This window comes from Bos javanicus, chromosome 3, assembly GCF_032452875.1.
Source record: "Bos javanicus breed banteng chromosome 3, ARS-OSU_banteng_1.0, whole genome shotgun sequence".
Classification (NCBI taxonomy): Eukaryota; Metazoa; Chordata; class Mammalia; order Artiodactyla; family Bovidae; genus Bos; species Bos javanicus.
In genome coordinates, this window is record NC_083870.1 from 48790201 (window position 1) to 48810751 (window position 20551).

At 41.1% G+C, this 20551-nt stretch overlaps 1 protein-coding gene across 1 annotated transcript in view; it reads left to right on the top strand.

Annotated features, from left to right (window-relative positions):
* The window catches only part of ALG14 (ALG14 UDP-N-acetylglucosaminyltransferase subunit), a 98117-nt gene that overhangs the window by 25146 nt on the left and 52420 nt on the right, over positions 1-20551 (top strand). Inside the window, exon 3 of the mRNA XM_061411131.1 lies at positions 11347-11478. Coding sequence (XP_061267115.1) covers positions 11347-11478 — 132 coding nt within the window. The remainder of the gene's footprint in view (positions 1-11346; positions 11479-20551) is intronic.

Here is a 20551-nt window from a genome sequence, read left to right on the forward strand (position 1 = left end):
AATAGCATACTTTAAAAATTCATGGGCCCAAGTATACAGTAATTTTTGTTGTTGTTGACACAAAATCAGGATGTGGCCTGTTTCCTTTTATCCTTCCTTTTGCATAGATGGAGATTCTTTGGTCCCTTTTAGCCTTTAAGCTCCAGGAAATAATTCTGGAGCCAGTAGTCACAATCCTGCCAGGGACAACATAGTTCTAAGCCCTGCAAGTAGTGAGGCTGACCAGTGGTGGTTTCAATCACCAATTGACCAAAGAGCTGAGCACTAGAACGAGGCAGAAGTGGAAGAGGGGGTACAGGGGTGTTCACTTGTCCTTCAAGGATGTGAGAGGCGCCTGAGTCATGGTAGAAAGTGACGACCCACGAAGTGACCTATGACAAAGGAGCTCTGGGTTCCAAGCTGGGTCCTGCTGATGACCAACCACCTTATCACCTCGGGTAACTTAGTCTCTCTGGACGTCAGCCTCTCACTGTGAATGAAGCCAGGAGGCCTGGATGAGACCAGGGATCCTCAACAAGCATCCGTGATCCCACCATTGGCTGTCAGGTCTGACTTTTCTGAGACAAATGAGGCCTCTGCTCCAAGCCAGGTTACCCTGAGACCTGTCAGCGCCTGCCTAGAATCTAGATTTCCCAACACTGCCTTTTCCTAGATTCCCAGTTGTCTTACTCTGTCTACCACCCTGCCAAGTCAGTCCATTGCCCATGTTCCTGTACAAATCCTTTCTGTCCCATTTCAACCTGAAAATTACCTGTATGTATTCTCTAACAAGTGGTGCTAGTGGTAAAGAACCCACCTGCTAATGCAGGAAACATAAGAGATGTGAGTTCGATCCCAGGGTTGGGACAATCCCCTGGAGGGGGGCGTGGCTGCACACTCCAGTATTCTTGCCTGGAGAATCCCATGGACAGAGAAGCCTGGCGGGCTACACTCTGTAGGATCGCAAAGAGTCAGACACAACTGAAGTGTCTTAGCACACACATTCTCTAACACTGATATATTTTGTACTTAGAGTGTTTTTCTGACTCAAAATTATGCTCAAAATCAAACCACAATGATATGCTCTCAGTGTGTTTCCCCTTTTACCATCACTCCCCTAGAAACCTGAGAGTCACCCTAAGCTCCCCATGCTCCTTAAATCCCTAATCCCCGCCTCTTGCCCTCTCCAGTCCTTCGCCTTAGTGTTATGAGCATCCGTTAGGCCTTCAGCATCATTCTCCTGGTATATTTGTTTCTCCCAAATGCTTTCCCTTCTCTGGTCGAGACCCCTCAGCAGGGCCCCTCTATCCACTCTCTTCATACGCTCCTTTTTAGCATCTTCAGTATCTCCTCTTTGCCTTTAGATTTGAGCACATACTCTTTAGCATGGCTTTGGGGGCCCTACTTCTCAAGCTCCATTTGCTGCTGCTCTCCGCTCTTTACATGCCAAAACCTAGTTCCCCAGGTATTCCGTGCCACTCCATGCCTCCCTGCTGTGAACATGCCAGAAGAACCTCTTTCCCCCTCTGCTAGACCTGGTAAATCTCATATTCTTCCAAGTTAGATAAAACAGCTCTTCCATAAAGCTTAACTTAGTTTATCAAAGTATTAATTCATCATTTCTTACTTGGTGCTAACATTATTTTTAATAATTATGTCTCTTATTGTATCAGTCTCTCTGATTGCAATTATTAGTTGTCCTGTGTCACTCTACCAAATGGCAGTGAGTTCCTTATAAATATTTTACTTACCCTTGTGCTCCCAGCCTGGTTCTGTCACCTAGTAGGTGCTCTTGGGAGTTTATCTGAGCTTACAATGAAGAGTCCAGCTCTGATAGCCAGTGTTGTAAATGACTGCTTCATCTATGATTTGAATATATTTTCCTTTTTAAGCAGAGGCAAACAGTCTTTAAATTCATACCATTTTAAAGCTAAAAGGAAGTGTTTCAGCTGCAAGTGCCCTAAAACCAAACTCAAAACTGGCTCAAACAATAAAGAGAATGTGTTGACTTACGACATGGGAAAAATTCAGTCTTGTTTCTGGCAAGACTTGGTCCAGCTGCCCAGGGAGATCACCAAGGATAGCAGCATGTCTCTGCTCCATCTTCCACAGAGTCATCGCCGTTGGGCCCCCCAGTGCTGCCTCCAGCAGCCCCCAGCTGTCCCCACAGGGAAGCAAAGAGCATTAGCACCTCCTGGCTTCATGTCTTTGCCCTAACTGTCTAAGGAAGAAGAAGGTCTCTTATAGCATGTAGGAGAGGGAGAGATAAAGCGTCTTTTCCCCAAAAATCCAAGCTAACATCTGCTGCCTAATGATCTCCAACTGGATCATGTTCCCATCTTTCAGCTAATCATCACAGCCAGAGGTGAGTGTTGTTCCCTGGTGCTGAAGCTGTTCCAGGTCTACTCTTGGAGCTACAGGTTGGGAGTTAAGGAGATGGGCTAAAATCCTACCAAAAGCATCTGACTGCGAATGTGAGCAAGAGTGAGTTACCCAAAGGAAAAATCAGATTATTGCTGGAAAAGGACAACTAATGTTCATTATGAAGGACTTTAGAAATCTTTTGGGCCAGACTCCCATAATTGTTTCAAGAACAAACTTCTTTTTATTTCCCTGAAGCCTGAGACCTCCACATAAGAAAAGAACTTCTCAAGGTAAAGTGAGGAATGCCTGCAAGTCGTGAGGCAGGGCTATAACAGCAACCTTGTCTTCTTTGATGAGTCAAGCTTGAGAACGAGTTGTGGGATCCTGATGGCTGGTTAAGGATTCCCTGATCTCAGCCAGGCCTCCTTGCTTTCCAGTGAGAGATCTGAGGTCCAGAGAGGCTAAGTCACCCGGGTTTCAGAGCTGATTATCTGAGTGGAACCTGGCTTGGAACCCACAGCTCATTCATCCTAAGTCACTTCACGGTGCATCGTCATCATCTACCGTGAAGTGAGCAGCTACCAAGTTCTGGAAGGACATGCCTATAAAACCTTTTGTGTTTTTTAGTAAATTATGGTCATCTTGATTTCAGAATCGTTGGGTGAGTCATCCAACATACTTTTACTGTATATTATACTTTTCATTATTAAAAAGAGCAGTTATGAAAGAAAGCTGAAACCATTTTTGGTTGAATAGAATTTTACCATTTTCATTTTGTCTTGTTTCCAAGATTCTGCACTAGCATGGCATTCACTAAATAATAAATGTATTGTACATTTCAGTGTGTGGTAGCAGCGAAGAATGACTTCATAGACCACTTGACCTGCTCTGTTGTGGTTTATGATGCCATCTGGATTCCTTGGTGGAATTATTTCCATCTAAATCACTATAAACTCCTATTTAGCTTGTCACAAATCTAAAGCCAGATATGTCTGTGGTTTTTAGTAGTGATGTAATTCTGAAAGACACTTTGAAAGTTACAAGTTGTCGTATACCCTTAGCGTTTCACTTAGTGTTCCATATAATTCCAGACAAACTAGAAGCTTGAAAAAAAATCTATTACTCTTTTTTTTTTTAACTCTTAAACATTCCGCCTTTGCTGTGGATTTGGTTATACATCAATCGAGTATGTGTGGGGAACACTGGGAGGCTCTGTGGGCTACACAGTAATGTAAGCCTGGTCCCTGCTACTTCTTAATGAGAAAGCTTACATAGATAGATGAAAAGGATGTCTCTATATGGTGAAGAGAGAATTAAGGAGAGTGTCTCTTTGTCTTTGATATCACTGCCAATTGTGTGAAAAAAACTGGATCACATTGCAGGATAGACACATACTGCAGGGTGGCCATGTTGACCTACACAGAAAGAAAGGACTCAACTACAACATAGTTTCTCGGAGAAGGCAATGGCACCCCACTCCAATACTCTTGCCTGGAAAATCCCATGGACGGAGGAGCCTGGTGGGCTGCAATCCATGGGGTCACTAAGAGTCGGGCACGACTGAGCGACTTCACTTTCACTTTTCACTTTCATGCATTGGAGAAGGAAATGGCAACCCACTCCAGTGTTCTTGCCTGGAGAATCCCAGGGACAGGGGAGCCTGGTGGGCTGCCGTCTATGGGGTCGCACAGAGTCGGACATGACTGAAGCAACTTAGCAGCAGCAGCAGCAGCACAACATAGTTTCTAGGAGTGTGTGACCTAGTTGGCTGCCAGGTAGGAGCAACAGCAAAACAGCAGAACCTGCCAACAGGGCCTCGGGGTCTAATATTCAACAGAAAAGTCTGAAGATTTCTAAGGCCCTGCGTTTTTGTTCTGAATTTTCCCCGGAAAGGCTTGGGGGCAGAGGAGGGAGTCATTGGTAACAGCGGTAGGTGGGGGAGGGGAGCCAAACCTACAGTGCAGAGTGGAGCACAAAGTGCAGAGAGGAGAGAGGAGGCCAGGAGAGCAGCTGCCATAGAGATGCAGCACACTCTGGGGGTGGCAGGCTGACGACACATGGGGCAGGCGGGTTGCCGAACAGAGAAAGAAGAGAAAATGGGTCAGGATGGGTAGCTGGCTGTCTTAGAAACAACAGGAGGCCGGGAAGCACAGCTCCAGGGGCAGCTGATTCAACTAGCTGTGTCAGGGAGTCAGGCTTCTCAGCAGGAAGGCTTAGGGACTCAAGGCCAGGGTTCCAGTCCTGGCTCTACCACTTGCTGGCTCTGTCCCCCTGGGAAATTTGACTCCTCATCTGTGAAATGAGGAGATGGGATTAACTGGTGCTTTATGTTCCTGAGATGGTATGAGATAAAGAATCATTATCCTCCCCAGCAGAGACCACAGGTTGGGACTTCTAGAAATGGTAATGACACTCATTTATCTACTCAGTGGTGAAGAGCATGTGTGACTCATGAAACACCATGCTGCGTGCCAGCCTCACGAAATCCTGTCCTTCACTGGAGCTCTCGCTCTGGAGAGAGAGGCAGGGAGCAGTCAAGCCACCACAAACAAGTTAATTTGCATTACCAAGAACTGCTGTGAAGATAGTAAAAGAAGACAGTGTGGTCAGGGAGGGGCTGATGGAGGAGAAGTGAATCCTCTGAGGAGAGAACATTCAAGAGAGACCTGATTTGCAGGAAGGAGCTTACTAGGAGAAAGTCCCGGGGCAAGGCAGACCACTCAGAAGAAGCAGAAAAGGCCCTCAGGAAGGAATGAGTCCGGCACATTCAAACAGCAGAAAGGAGACCAGTGTGGTTAGGGTGAGCAGGGGGCGGTTGGGGAGGTAAACCAGCCCCAGACTACATGGGACCTTGGAGGCAGTGGTAAGAAAGTTGGATCTCATCCAAAGAGTAGCGGTAAGCCTTTGGAGGGTTTTAAGCAGGAGAATGAAAGGAAAGATCTGCTGTACATTATGAAAAGATCACTCTGGAGATTCTGTGAAGGATGAAATGAAGGCAAGCAAGAGGAGAAGCGGAGATGAATTAAGAGGGAATTGTAATAGTGAGAGGTGGTGATGGCTTGGACCATGAAAGTGGCAAGAATGTAGGGAAGAAGTGGGTAGATAGGAATGTGTGTAGAGGTTTGGGAAGAAGGAAGCAGGGGGACAGTCCCCCCCACCAGCCCTCATCTCTGCTAGTGCCAACATAGATCTTCATGTCTATTCAGGAAATCTGTTTATGATAGAGTCTTCTCTTCATTTGTCAATTTTTGGTTTGGTAGTGCAGGAATATCCTGTTTTGGTAGCAAATATAATAGTTGAGTTTCAAGTTGTTATAGAAAAGCCTAGTAAATAGAGGAACACCAAAACAAGTATATATTTGTTGCCCTAGTAGAATGGATTGAGGGTCGCCGGTTTAGCAGTCCACAGTGTTTCTCAAAGGAAGAACTGTGCCTGGGTCTCTGTAAGAATCCAGGAAAAAGCTGACCCTGCTTGGGTCATGTGGCCACTCCCAAATCAAATGTTAGATTTGGGGATGTGGCTCAGTGGGTAAAATGATGGGTGAAGCATGCTTTGTGTCCTGCATCCCATTAATAAGACATAAAAAAAGGGTCGGGACAGTTTCTTCAAGGCAAAGGTACAGACTAACAAAAACAGTATGTCTATAAAGATGCCTTCACTTGAATTGCTCCAGATGCCACAACTCCTCAGAATGCCTGGTCATAGCCAAGCCTAAATTGTAGCTCTCTGAAATTGTTCCATTCCTTTGTCTTCAAAGGAACTTTTGTGAAGACCAAAATATAAGCATTCTGTCAATCAGTTTTCCTCATTTACTTCTTTATATGTTTGATTATCTTCTGAAACTCTATAAAGTAATAAAAACTCTCTTAAGATTTTGTCCTGGCCAGGTTCTCAGTATTTCTTCTAGGCGACATGGGACATCAGACACCCCAGCACCAACTTCTGTGGATCAGGCATGGGTAACTTGAGGGCTCCGTCCATATCAGGATGGCCTCAGGCTTCCATCCACTTGACTGTCTGCCTGCACATAGGTTAATACAGACCCAGTGGGCATAGAATTTTTCAAACACTTTTAGATACACAGTGGGAGGCTCTCTAACCTCACTCCCTTTCCCTTTGTGCTCATACCTCAGGCATCAGATCATTCCTCTCTCATGGACCTATTTTCTGGGGAGAGGATCCACAAGGGCTAAGAAGTTCCTTGAGGCCCTTGTGAATGGTCGGTTTCACAGAGAGAAGTCTAGGCTGTGTACCCAGGTCTCGTTAATTTGTCGTTGGTTCCTTCTCATCTCCCTTAGGGTTTCATGCCTCTTGACACTGGCTGTTTGTGAACTCTCAACCCAGAGCTGTGCTTGGGCATTTTCCCTCTAGCCCCAGGAATTCCCATTTATTGAGTAGATTGTACAAATAAGGCCCATGGAAGCACTCTGAAATTACCTGCTTTGTGTCATTTCTTCATTCCTAGTCTAAATACATCTCAGCTAAGTGACAGGAAGCTTGAATTATTTTCTATTAATATCCAATAATGTACGAATCATTTATTCAGTAAATATGCATTGCTCAAATACTCAAACGCACTGAGATTGCAGTGATTCAGGTTCCTGGCCTCTTCAGGTAAGTTATATTCTAGTGGACCAAACAGACAGACATGTGGAGGAAACATATAATATGCCAGGAGAGTAAGTAGGGTAACTTTAAAACAAAAAGCAAGCCTGGTGTTTGGAGGAGAAAGGAGTGTGTGTACAGGCAAGAGGAGCAGGGTTATGTAGAAAGATGAGTCGGAAAAGGTGCCTCTGAGAACTGATCTGGTGGAGTTGGGTGGGAAGAGACTTGGATTTGGAGAGAAATCTCTGTTTTGGTAGGATTGCCAGTTACCTGACAATTTAGATGGCATTTGGAGGTACCGGCCTCTCTGGTGTGAAGCCATAAGCCAGAAAGTGGCACCATATGTAACCACCACCACTCACCCTGGCCCCATCCCCCACTAGTAACCGTCATGGTTCTGACCCCTTGCCTAGCTCAGTCCTTACTACCCACCTTTCTCCACACTGGTCACCACCTCTCTGTTGCCCTGTTTATCGCACTGGTAGAACTTCCAGGCTGGCTTTCTTCACAGCTACCACTTAAGCTCTCGTCCTTGATGGTAATGTAGATGCTTGCATCACATTGCCTTGGACTATTCTGAATAAATTTTCTTTCCTATCTCTAGGATGAACCTACCTACTCATTGCCCACCCTATGGGTAACAATAGACTCTATCATTGAAACTGAGACACTTCTGAGAGCAGAAGGAAGTATTATTAATAATTATGCTGGGACTACACGTATAAACTGGGACCACCTGTGCAAACTGGATGATTGGTCACTGTGTGCATGTGGTGATGGGCCCAGGTATCTCCAGCCCACGAGTGGAACCAGGACCCCCCTCCCCAGCCTGGCATCTCATCCGAAGAATGAGGTTGGGCTCCTTATATGGCTCATCCAGAAGTCAAATATAGGTCACCCCTCTTCAGGCACTACCTTGTTTTTTCACCCTCAGGCCTGTCTTTCTAGTTCCCATCAAGGAGGCTCCAGAACATGCTTCCACTAGTTTCCCTTCTGCTGGGAATGGACTGGAGATTTCCAGAACCTGTTTTCTCAGCTTCTTCAAGCTGCCACCCGGGATGAGATGTAGGCTCTTCTCCCTTGTCCAGGTCTCAGAGAGCTGTCTCCAGACCCTTGCATAGGCCCTTGAAGGCCTGTGTTTTTGCCTCTCTGGGGTCTGGAAGGAGTCAGAGGAGTGGACTTTCAAGCCAGAGTCAAACCAATCTCCCTTCCAACCCCTCAGGACGCTAAAAATACCCCCCAAAATATTGTTCATTGTTCTTTACATAGCTATAAGCAAAGAAGATGCAGTTGTGCATGTGTGTATATATATATTAATAATAGAGTGAAATAATGCTATTTGCAGCAACATGGACGGACCTAGAGACTGTCATACTAAGTGAAGTAAGAAAGAGAAACACAAATACCATGAATATCACATATTTGGAATCTAAAATATAACAAATAGAGCTTATCTACGAAACATTCACAGATATAGAAAACAAACTTGTGGCTGCCGAGGTGGGAATGGCAGAGGGATGAAGTGAGAGTTTGGGACTAGCAAATGCAAACTGTTGCATATAGAATGGATAAATGGTAAGATCCTACTATATAGCACAGGGAACTACACACTCAATATCCTGTGATAAACCATAATGGAAAAGAATATGAAAAAGAATATGTATATATATGTATAACACAGTCTCTTTGCTATACAGCAGAAATTAATACAACATTGTAAATCATCTAAACTTCAGTAAAATAAAAAAAATTAAGTTATATTGTTCACAGCTTTAAAAGATTCAAGGGGCATAGTATACACCCATGCTTTTTGAATAAAATATTGTAGATACTAAAGTCAGGCCTCAAATTTTGGAAGTAACACAAAAAAAAACCTTTATAATAAGACTCAACTGAGTTATTTTTACTGTAATAATAATGACATCTTACTGGGTTCAGATGTATTGTCTAGTACAGGTCCACAGTCCCTATTCTGAAATCTTAGAAAGCTTGGAAAAACAAGGAAGAAAAAAAGTTCCAAGTTTGTCACAAGTTTATCTAATAGCAAAACCTGGGTTGAATTGGCGTGAAGCGTATTGTCTCATCTCACTTAGTGTGAATATTCCTATTTTGCTGCAGAAATATTAATATTTGAAGAAGCTTGGAGAAGTTTCGGTTACTTCTCCAAACTTTAAAGGTGGGTATTGTGTAATATGTGGTATATGTACTATAATACCTGTTCACAACACTTCTGACCCAAAGGTTTCTAATGGGGGATTTTGTCTCTGCAGTGCTGAAATCTAGGCCCATGTGCCCACAGTGCAGAGAGCCGAATTCCGGCAGCCAGAGTCTGCAGCAAAGTAAGGGTTTACTGCCAGGCACCAAGTAAGGGAGTGGGAGACAAGCCTCAGATCCATTCCCACTTTTTCTTCAAGTTAGGGATTTCTTTTTTTTTTTTAAGGGTAAGAACAAAGACTGATATTAATTGGCTTGTGACATTTCTTAATCATAGTTTTGGGACTCAGGATGTTCTGTTTTGTGAGTCTCAGACCAGGGGGTCCATGGCTCGGGGGTCTGTTAGCTCATCTTGTCCTGGAGAAACAAGCTGGGTTTGTATGTTAACGATGAAAACACATACTAGTGATTTTAGTACATTAGCAATGAGTATTGGCAATATATATTTTAGTCATCGGACACTGGTAGGATTAGTGCTCAGTTAGCATAGGATTGAGGTCAGAGGGGACAATAAAGGTAATAAAGATTTGCATAGAGAGATAGTCATAAACTCAGTAAGGGAACTCAGTTTTAGGGGAATTCAGTTTCAGCTAACAGGACTATTTTACCCATTACATGTTTTCAATGAATAATCTCCACGAATTAGGCAAACACAACCTCCAACAAGATTTCTTACAAGTTTGCCCCCTTTTGGATTCTGCTCCTTGTATGGTCTATAGTTTGGGAACTCTTTGTATTATTTTCTCATTGAACATTTACTACCTTAATCCTTTGGAAGAAAACAAACACACTGAAATAGTAAATGATTAATAAGTAAATAATAATAGTGAATAACATATTGAGCCCAGAGCTTTTGTTCTTCTCTGGTGTAGCATGGAAGGAAAAGGGAATATCCTTTATCATCATATGTAAAAGAGAGTGGTCACATGTGTCCCCCATTTTCACTTTATGCTGAATTCTAGGAACTACATAGATGCCCTCCTGGAGGATAGCATAAACCTTCACACATGAGTTCATGCTTTATGAGTCTCAGACCAGGTGGTCCGTGGCTCAGGGACCAATTTCTTCATGCAAATACTAATATTTGTACCAGTGTGTATACCAACACACATAACTGTGTGATTTGTTAATACATACTGGATCATATTAAACATACTGTCCTGCAACGTGCATATTCACTTTGACAACTTATCTGGGCACATCTTCCATCTCTGTTCATATAAATCTATATCATTTGTTCTTATATATTTCATTGCATGGACTTTTCCTATCCCTTTGGAGGATATTGGACGGTTTCCAATTTCCACAAATACAGTGATAAAGTGGATAGCATATGGATAAATCTGTAGGATGTATTTCTGGAAACAGAAAGGCTGAATCAAAAATAGACAAACTTAAAATTCTTATAGATATTCCCAAACGACCTTCCCCAAAAGTTACATCAATGTGTTTGCCAAGGGAATGTAAATGTCTGTTTCCCTATATCCTCAGTAACATTAAATATCCACAATCTCTGCCAACTCGATAGGTGAAAAATAACTCATTGCTTCCTTTTATGTTTAATTGTTAACCATCTTTTCAAATGTTTGACTATGTTTCCTGTTTAGAATTATCTGTTCCATCTCCTTTGCCCATCTTGATACTAGGTTTCTTGTCTTATATTATTGATTTGTAATGACTCTGCATATCAGTATGTTAAGGTCTTTACATAAAACATATTTTATAGAAAATTCCCCTTAACTATTGTCAGTAGGCTTCCTTGGTGGCTCAACCATAAAGAATCCACCTGCAATGAACAAAACCCAGGTTCGATCCCTGGGTTGGAAAGATCCCCTGAAGAAGGGACTGGCTACCCACTCCAGTATTCTTGCCTGAAGAATTCCATGGACAGAGCAGCCTGACAGGCTGCAGTCCATGCGGTAGCAAAGAGCTGGACATGACTTAGCAACTAACAGTTATTGTCAATATTGACTTTAACAAGGCTGTCATATTTAGGAACTTTTTGTGATAACCCAGTGATGTGTGTTGTATAAAACACGAAAAAGGCTTAGCTTAAAAGTAATTCCAAAGAAAGTTAAAAGTAATCAAGACAGCATTTCCTGTTTGTACAAATGTTAACTGTTACTATGTTTAACTCCCGTATCGGTGGCCCAGTTGATTTGGGTTTTCCCTATTTCCTTCCAGTTTCCTGAATACTATGTTCACCGCATTCCCAGAAGCCGGGAGGTCCAGCAATCCTGGCTGTCTTCAGTGCTCACCACCTTGTACTCCATGTGGCTGTCTTTCCCCCTGACTTACCGAGTGAAGCCAGATTTGGTACGTATCTGGTGCCAAATACCAGATTTGGTATTTGGAGGGGAGCAAGGGTCACTCTCCTATGGATGCTTTGTTGGTAATAGGACAAGCTGTTTTCGTAAACAGCTACCATTTATCATTGCGCTAGATACTGTACCAGGCCATTTATTAACATGTGCTAAGATTTATCATTTCAATGCACTTTGCTGAAAGAGGTGAGGAATTTGTCTTCCCTCTCTGGCTATAACTTGAACCCTGAATTTGCCTTCTTCCTCCCTCTCTGTCTCATGGCAGTAAGAACTAACAGAGCACTTCTTTAACCAATTTGTGCTCCTGTCCACCTGTGGTTCCTGAGCCAACATCATGTGCTTACTTGTCAGCTGGAAAAGAGCCAGTTTTTTATTCCTTTTCAATACTTTTCTTGTTTTGTCAAAACTCTGTTACCGATACTCTGTAATGGCCTATTTAGAAAAGAATCAAAAAAAGTGTGGATATATGTATCTTATTTACTTTGCTGAACACTTGCAGCAAACCCAGCATTGTAAATCAATTATACCCCAGTAAAAATTTTAAAAATTGGCAATCTAGTAGGCAAATAAAACTTTGTTACCAGAAATGATATACAATGGGCAGAATGTCATACACTCCCAAGTTTTTATAGGAAAGTAATACAGAATATAGAAATGCGAAAACTTTATTAGTACACCGTATTAAACCTTACCTTCCTTATCTATAATGGTCTTAAATTCTCTGTGGATGAAGTTCTGTTACTAAATTCTAAATGCACTTCAGTGTAAGGCAGATCAGCAGATATGTTATCACAATAGTGTAGACAGCTCTTAAATAATATTCTCATTCCTGTTTAAGGCAGAATCCATTAATCTGTGTAGCCTTAAAGAAACTCTTGATTAACTTACCTTATACATGATTTCTGGCACAGTGGATATTATTTTCATGAATAGTTGGACAAAAATGCACTTAGCTCTGATGATTTTGAAAGATCTCTATCACTTTGGTCTTTGCCTTTCACCAACTGAACTGCCATTCAAGTGCCTCCTTTAGATTAGAATTTTAAAACTGGAATTTTCCATATGAATAATTTAGATTGTTTTTAAAAGCTATAATTTATAAGCAGTGAAATGCAAAGATCTTAAGTATATAATTAGACTATATCTCTTATCAAGATATAGAACATTTCTATCACCCCACTGGCCCCTCCCCAAGCAACCAATTTCTGGTGATTCCTATCACCATAGATTAATTTTGCTTATATTTATTTTAAAATTTTTGACAAAGTAAATTTATCTCACAGTCTCCAACCACATTTTTAGTGTGTAAAATTCAGATGTTTTCTGAAAGATCATTAGTGCTCTTAAGGGGCTTCCCTGGTGACTCAGTGATAAAGAACACACCTGCCAACACAGAAGACGCAAGTTTGATCCTTGGGTCGGGAAAATCCCCTGGAGGAGGAAATGGGAACCCACTCTGGTATTTTTGCCTGGAGAATTCCATGGACAGAGGAGCCTGGTGGGCTATAGTACATGGGGCCACAAAAGAGTTGGACATGACTGAGCAACTGAGCACACATGTGTGTACTGCTCTTAAAGATTTAATTATTCCTGAAACTTAAGAGATAAAATGGAAGGAAGAAAAATGGTCTTCACATTTTAAGCTGGAAGTTTTGAGTTTACATTACTAAGTCACTGGGGGTATGGCCACTGTCACAGGCAGCAGCCAGGTTCGGGTGTGATGACTTGAGGACGCTAAGGTGTGAAAGTGAGAAGGAGGCAATGATGTGATGGCTGATGTCTGCTGTGGACATGGAGGGCTCTGCTGTCTGCCTGGCCGAAGTGTTTGATACCCTTGTGGTGGGAAGAGTAGCCGATGGGGCATGAAGACACTGGGTCCCAGGCTCATTTTGGCTTTTATTTGATTTTAGATCCCTTCTGGGCCTCATTCTCTACCTTAAAACAAAAGGACTGAACTAGATGTCCTCTCAGTTTCCTTCAAACTTAGTCTAAAATTTTATGAGTGCCATAAATTTGCCTATAAAGAGTGGAAGGAAAAAAAAACTATTATGTTTCTAAAGGAATAAGAGGGGGGAAAGGAGGGAATGTGAGGTACTTATTTCCATTTTAAACTGAGTTTTCAAAATTATTTCAAACCTGAGCATTGTCCAGTCTGCTGTTCTGATATGGTTGGCGTCACAAAATGAACTCCCACTTAGTGCAAGTCCCTTTTACACACACACCAAGTTAACGGGTAAAAGGCCTTTTTTCCTACTTCAAAAGCAGAACTACAACATGCAGCTCTCTCCTGTATTTGTCCTTGACTTTTTCTTTTTTAAAAAAATTATAAATGGCACTAATTCTTTTGAGTATTTTTGCCCTTTTAAACTGAAATATAGTAAATTTATAGTGTTGTGTTCGTTTCAGGTATACAGAAGAGTGATTCAGTTGTGTGTGTGTGTATGTATATATATTCTTTTTCAGATTCTTTTCCATTATAGGTTATTGCAAGATATTGATTATAGTTCCCTGTGCTGTACAGTAGACCTTGTTCTTTATGTCTTTTATGTATAGTAGTTTGTATCTGTTAACCTCAAACTAATTTGTCCCTCCACCTTCGTCCCCTTTGGTAACCAAAAGATTGTTTTCTATGTCTGTTAGTCTGTTTCTGTTTTGTAAATAAGTTCATTTGTATCAGTTTTGTTTGTTTTTGGATTCCACGAATAAGTGATAACATATGGTATTGTCTTTCTCTGACTTATTTCACTTAGTATGATAATCTCTAGTTCCATTCATGATGCTGCAAATGGCATTGTTTCATTCTCTTTTATGCTGAGCAATATTTCGTTGTATATGTATGCTACATTCTTATCCCTTCATCTGTTGGGCATGCTTACATTGCTTCCATGTCTTGGGTATTATACATAGTGCTGCTGTGAACATGTATCTTTTCAAATTAACATTTTTATCTTTTCTGGATCTGTGCTCAGGAGTGGGATTGCTAGGTCATATGGCAACTCTGTTTTTAATTTTTTAAGGAATGTCCATACTGTTTTCCTCAGTGACTGCATCAATTTACATTCCCACCAACCGTGCAAGAAGGTTCCCTTTTCTCCATGCCCTCAGCACTTACTATTTGTAGACTTTTTGGTGATGGCCATTCTGACTCGTGTGAGTTTTGATTTTCATTTCCCTAACAGTTAATGATGATGAGCATCTTTTCATGTACTGTTGACCATCTATATGTCTTCCTTGGAAAATTGTCTCCAGATCGTCTGCCCATTTGGTTTTTCGTTATTAAGTTGTATGAGCTGTTTGTATATTTTTGAAATTAAGCCCTTGACGTTTGCTTCATTTTCAAATATTTTCTCCATGTCTGTAGATTGTCTTTTTGTTCTGTCGAGGGTTTCCTTTGCTGTGTGAAAGCTTCTAAGTTTGATTAGGTCCTATTTGTTTATTTTTGCTTATAGAAAGAATATTGTCTTGGAAATATAGAGTGACAATTTATGTCAGAGAATGTTTTGCCTATGATCTTTTGTAGTTTTATGGTATCATGTCTGACATTTAGGTCTTTTAAGCCATTTTTAGTTTCTTTTTGTGTATAGTATAAGGATGTATTCTAACTTCATTGATTTACACATGACTGTCCAGCTTTCCCAGTACCACTTGCTGAAGAAACTGCCTTTTCTCCATTGTATATTCTTGCCTCCTTTGTCAAAAATTAATTGACCACAGTGCCTGGGTTTATTTCTGGGCACTCTGTTCTGTTCCATTGATCCATATGTCTGGTTTTGTGCATTCTTATGACTTTGATCAAAGTTTCTTTTTTACTTCTGTTAAAAAAGAAAACCCCACTTTTAGAAACAATAGTAATATCAGACCTTAAATTACCTGAGTTGTCTAAACAGCAAGGTGATTTTCTGCTTCACCTCAGTTGTGTGCACCTGAGCCAGTAAGTTGACTCTCCATTCAACTGTCTCTGTTCCTCACTTTGTCATCTGTAAAACAGAAATAAAGTCACTTTCCTTGTTTCAGAGCGAATGGTGAATAATAGAACATTTCAGTGTTTTTTAAATGGAAATTCCATCTGGTATATAATAGCTAACATTTATTGACCACAGTTACATGTACGAGGCTTGGTCCTTAGTACTTGCGTTCATGCTGTGTGAGGTGGGTAGTACTGTTACGCACATTTAATAGAGGAGGACTCTCAGGCTCTGTGAGACAGGAAGTTACTTGTCCAGAGTATGCAAAACCAGGAAATAACAGAGCTAGGTCTAGAATCCAGGTCTTTCTGATTCCACAGCCCAAAGCCTTAACTACTGGACTGTATGCCCCATTCTGGCTCACCATGGAAGGTGTATTCATTCATGTAGGCCAATTAGAAGTCAATTAATAAATTAATTTTAAAATAAATTACATTAAATATCAGTCCTCTAATTGAGTATGTAAATTTAAATATACCCCAACAGCTCAAGTTAAGTACTTGCTTTCATAATAGATTTAACAAAGACTGATCTAATTGAATAATAGTAATAATAGTGTATATTTCAAAATTAAGTATCATGTATATTTGTCAAAATATAATATTTTTAGAATACAAAATGGATGATTCAAATAAGTATTAATAAAGAAGTATTACAGAATTTTACAAATGAGACTGATTTGGAAAATTGAATTCATATTTATCAGTTTTCTATTATAGAAAATCATATGTAAAACCATTGTAAGAATATGTAATATTATATCTTAATTTAACTTTTTGAATGAGATAGTAATCCAAAAACTCAGGTTGTTTTGAGGGAAAAGTGTAGAATTGTGCTTATTGAGCATGTATTAAAAGGCATACTTGTTTGGGGGACTTCCCTGGAAGTCCAGTGGTTAAGACTCCAAGCCTCCAATGTAGGGAGCTTTGGTGTGATCCCTGGTCAACAAACTAAGCTCCCACATGCCACGCAGTGGAAAAAAAGTCATGCTTGCTTCTTCTAAGCCAATTATTAGATGAAAAGTATCTTAGAGGATAGGTTATAAACTCTCATTTGGAGGCCTGAATCTAGTCTTTACTAATTGGAATGGATGGTTTCTTCTTTTACAAGGTCATGAAATAACTTTTTAGGTGGTTCTGATATTTCACGTATCATATTTTTCCAAGAAAGATGGCTTTGCCAGGCATCCTGTGAATAAGAGTTGTAAGTTCCAAAGGGTATCGTTGAGTCTAAAAAGACAATTGGACAGAAAATAGATCGCTGGTTGCCAGCATCTGAGGTGGGGGAGGGACTGACTACAAAAAAAACTTGAAGGAACATTTTTGGGTGAAAAGCTGTTCTAAATCTTGATTGTGGTGGTGATGGTGGTGGTTGTTAATTGCATGCGTTTGTCATAACTAAGACTTGTGTGCTAAAAGGGATAAATTTCACTCTGTAAATTATATCTTAATAAATATCAGTTTTAAAATCTGAATCGTGGCTGAAAGCCTCAAATCTTTGCCTCCCAGTAGCTTCATATATAGCATGTAATTTATCTTTGAGTAAAAGTGATTTGGTGAATCGTTGCTTACTCCTCTCTACACCTCACCACGCTAGTGTTTTTAAGACCCTCTCTTAAGTGGCACAAATACCAGAGTCGAGTTACAGCATTTATCTAAAATTTCTAACACAAAATTCAACTCCTTCGCCGAATTACGAATCTGAGTCAGGGAACATCACTAGCAGCCAAAAATGACATAGTTCATCAAATGAGCTGAGTTTTCTAGTCATTCCAATCACATTATTTTATGTTTGTCTCTGTAACCTTGGAAACAGCAAGTAGAGTTGGTGAAGTTTGCGATGCTGTATTATGTGTTTGATTCTAGGTGAGTCTGTCATCATCAAAGAGTTAGTTATTGAAAGTATATGTTAAATGCCTACTGCTTTTCCCCTTGTACTGCTTATCCACTTGTACATCCAATAGGCATCTGAAACTTTCTTGGTTCAAAATCGTAGGTATTTCCTATTTTTTCCCAGGTGGCACAGTGGTAAAGATTCCACCTGCCAACTCAGGAGACACAAGAGATGTGGGTTTGATCCCTGGGTTGGGAAGGTCCCCTGGAGAAGGAAAGGACAGCGCACTCAGGTATTCTTCCCTGAGCTCTTGCGTGCGCGCGCACACACACACACACACGTACGTGCATGCTAAGTCACTTCAGTCATATCCGACTCTTTGCGACGCTATGAACTGTAGCCTGCCAGGCTTCTCTGTCCCTGGGGCTTCTCAGAGTACTGGAGTGGGTTACCATGCCCTTCTCCAGAGGAACTTCCTGACCCAGGGATCAAACACACACTCTTCCCCATCTTGATAAACTTACTTAAGTCAAGTTTTCAGGAGACATCTTTGATTTATCACTGCCACACCCTACTCCTGTTCAACAGCAAGCCCTGCCAGCCATGTCCTCACAATTTATCATGATTTCTGTCTGTTTCCGTCCATGTTCACTGTCCGCCTGCCATCCAGCACCACCCCATCCCCATTGCATGGTCTCTTGCCTGCCTGTGGACATTCATAACCCCCTGCAATTTTACCACTCAGCAGCCAATGTGATTTATAATGTAAATCAGAGTCTGTTACTCCTCACAGAATGCTGTTACATCCAGCAGTCTTCTATGTTCTTAGAATAACATCCAAATTTCTCACTGTAGCCTGCATGCTCCAGCCTGACCAGCTTCTCTGACCTCTTCTCCTCCTCCTCTCTTTCCCTAGTTTTCTATGTGCCAGACAGACCTGCCTTTTTTTCTCCTCCAACAAACCCATCTGATTCATATCTCAGAGCCTTTGTACATGCTGTTTCCTGTGGGTGGGGCTCTTCACACCTGGTCTAAATGTGACTGGTGCCTTTCTGTTCTCTGAGCTCAAATGTTCCCTCCTCACAAAGGCCTCCCCTGATACAAGCCCTTCCTCCAGCCCATGTCCTCACCTCTCTGAGAGACTGCCCTGCTTTAGTTTCTTCAGAGTCCTAATCCCAATTTAAAAAAAAGAAAAAGAAAAGCTATTTTATATATGTGTTTGTCATTCCATAAGAAACTGCAGCTGCCGTGTTACTGTACTGATGCAGCAGTGCCTGGCACTTGGTAACCTCTCAGTACGTATTTTTGATGAATGGTTCAGTCACTGTGCTAAGTTACTGGTGCCTTATGGTGGCGAATGAACACTGCTATGGGAGTATCACAGAAGAACTCAGTGGTTCCCTCACTCACAAATGGTGGTCAGGGACCCTGCTCTATGACAGGATTTATCCTGAGTGTGAGAAGTATGAAAGTAAGCACAGTAGACAGCAGTCTTGCCCACAGCTGGGTTATTGTAGTGCAATAGGTCCTCTGGGGCGGAGAAGGCAATGGCACCCCACTCAGTATTCTTGCCTGGAGAATCCCAGGGATGGGGGAGCCTGGAAGGCTGCAGTCCATGGGGTCGCTGGGGGTCGGACACGACTGAGCGACTTCACTTTCACTTTTCACTTTCATGCATTGGAGAGGGAAATGGCAGCCCACTCCAGTATTCTTGCCTGGAGAATCCCAGGGATAGCGGAGCCTGGTGGGCTGCCGTCTATGGGGTCGCACAGTCGGACACGACTAAAGTGACTTAGCAGCAGGTCCTCTGGGGAGCTGGATATGGCTTGAGAGTGGAGATGACATTTAACCAAAGATGGATAAGAGTTAATCGGTCAGAGAATAGAAAAAAGGTCATTTTAAGAAGAGTAAAAGATTAATAAGTCAGTTGAGTGAATCACATAATGTATATAAGATTGAAGTCTTTAGACTGTACCTTTATTAATTAGCATTTCACATATAATATTTTATTGTTATTAGAAATTAATGAGATCCAAAACTTAAGACCTGAATGCAGTAGCAAGGTAGTCATTTTTATAATGTTAATTATGGGTACTTGTTAAGATGACATATGGGACTTTTTTCTCTATAAACCCCATAGATTTTTCTGAATGAAATGAATTTTTCTGAATGAAAAAAATTTTTTTTCATTGAAGTGCAATAGTATTTAAAGGAAATGACCACTTAAACATTTTATTGATTTATCATTTTGATTCATGTGAATGGAACACCTTAAAGTCGTATTTTTAAAAAATTTTAGAAAAATAAAATTTTTTCAACTCTCCCTGTGTCAGTTACTATTCTATGTGCTTTACATATGTTAACTCATTTAATTCCCTTAGCAGTCCTGTGACATAGTACTCTTTATCTCTGTTCTATGGATAAATAGCTCAAAATCCAGAGATGTCTGAGCAACATGGTCACAAACCTAGTCAGAGTAGCATAGTTCCAATTCTCTTAGAAATGTATCAGGTTCTGCCAAAATTAGATAACTTATTCAATAGAAACTTAACTAGTATTTTTTAATGTCTGTATTGTAGCAGCACTGAAAGCAGCACTGGCTAAATAAAATATAACCAGTGTCCTCAAGAAGCTTATATTTAGTTAGCTTCAAGGAAAATGGAATAAAGAAATAACAGGTAGACATGAAATAGTAATTCTGTTGCGGGGGGAAGCCATTAAAATCAGAAATAGTTCTTCCATCTCTTCAGCCTGCGCCTTGTTTGGTAGCTGAGATTCTTTTAAAAAGCATTTGAGTAGATTTTTTAGCATTTTTTTTGTTTTGAAATGATTACAGATTCAAAGAAGTTGCAGAAATAATACATAGCACTCCAGGTACTCTTCACCGAGCTTCCCCTAGTGGTGGTCTTATATAATTGTAGTGCAAAATTGATATTAGTATAATACTGTTAGGGTCTTCCCTAGCGGCTCAGCGGTAAAGAACCCTCCTGCAATGCACGAGACGCGGCAGGAGCCACGTGTTTGATTCCTTGGTTGGGAAGATCCCCTGGAAAAGGAAATGGCAACCCACTCTAATATTCTTGCCTGGGAAATTCCATGGACAGAGGCTACAACCCATGGGGATCACAAAAGAGTCGGACTCAACAGAACACAACACACACTAGTACACACACTACAGTAATTTTCTAAAACCACACTTTGTGTGTGTGTGTGTCCCCATAATACTATTAACCAGACTAAAAACCTTATTCAGTTTTCACTGTTTTT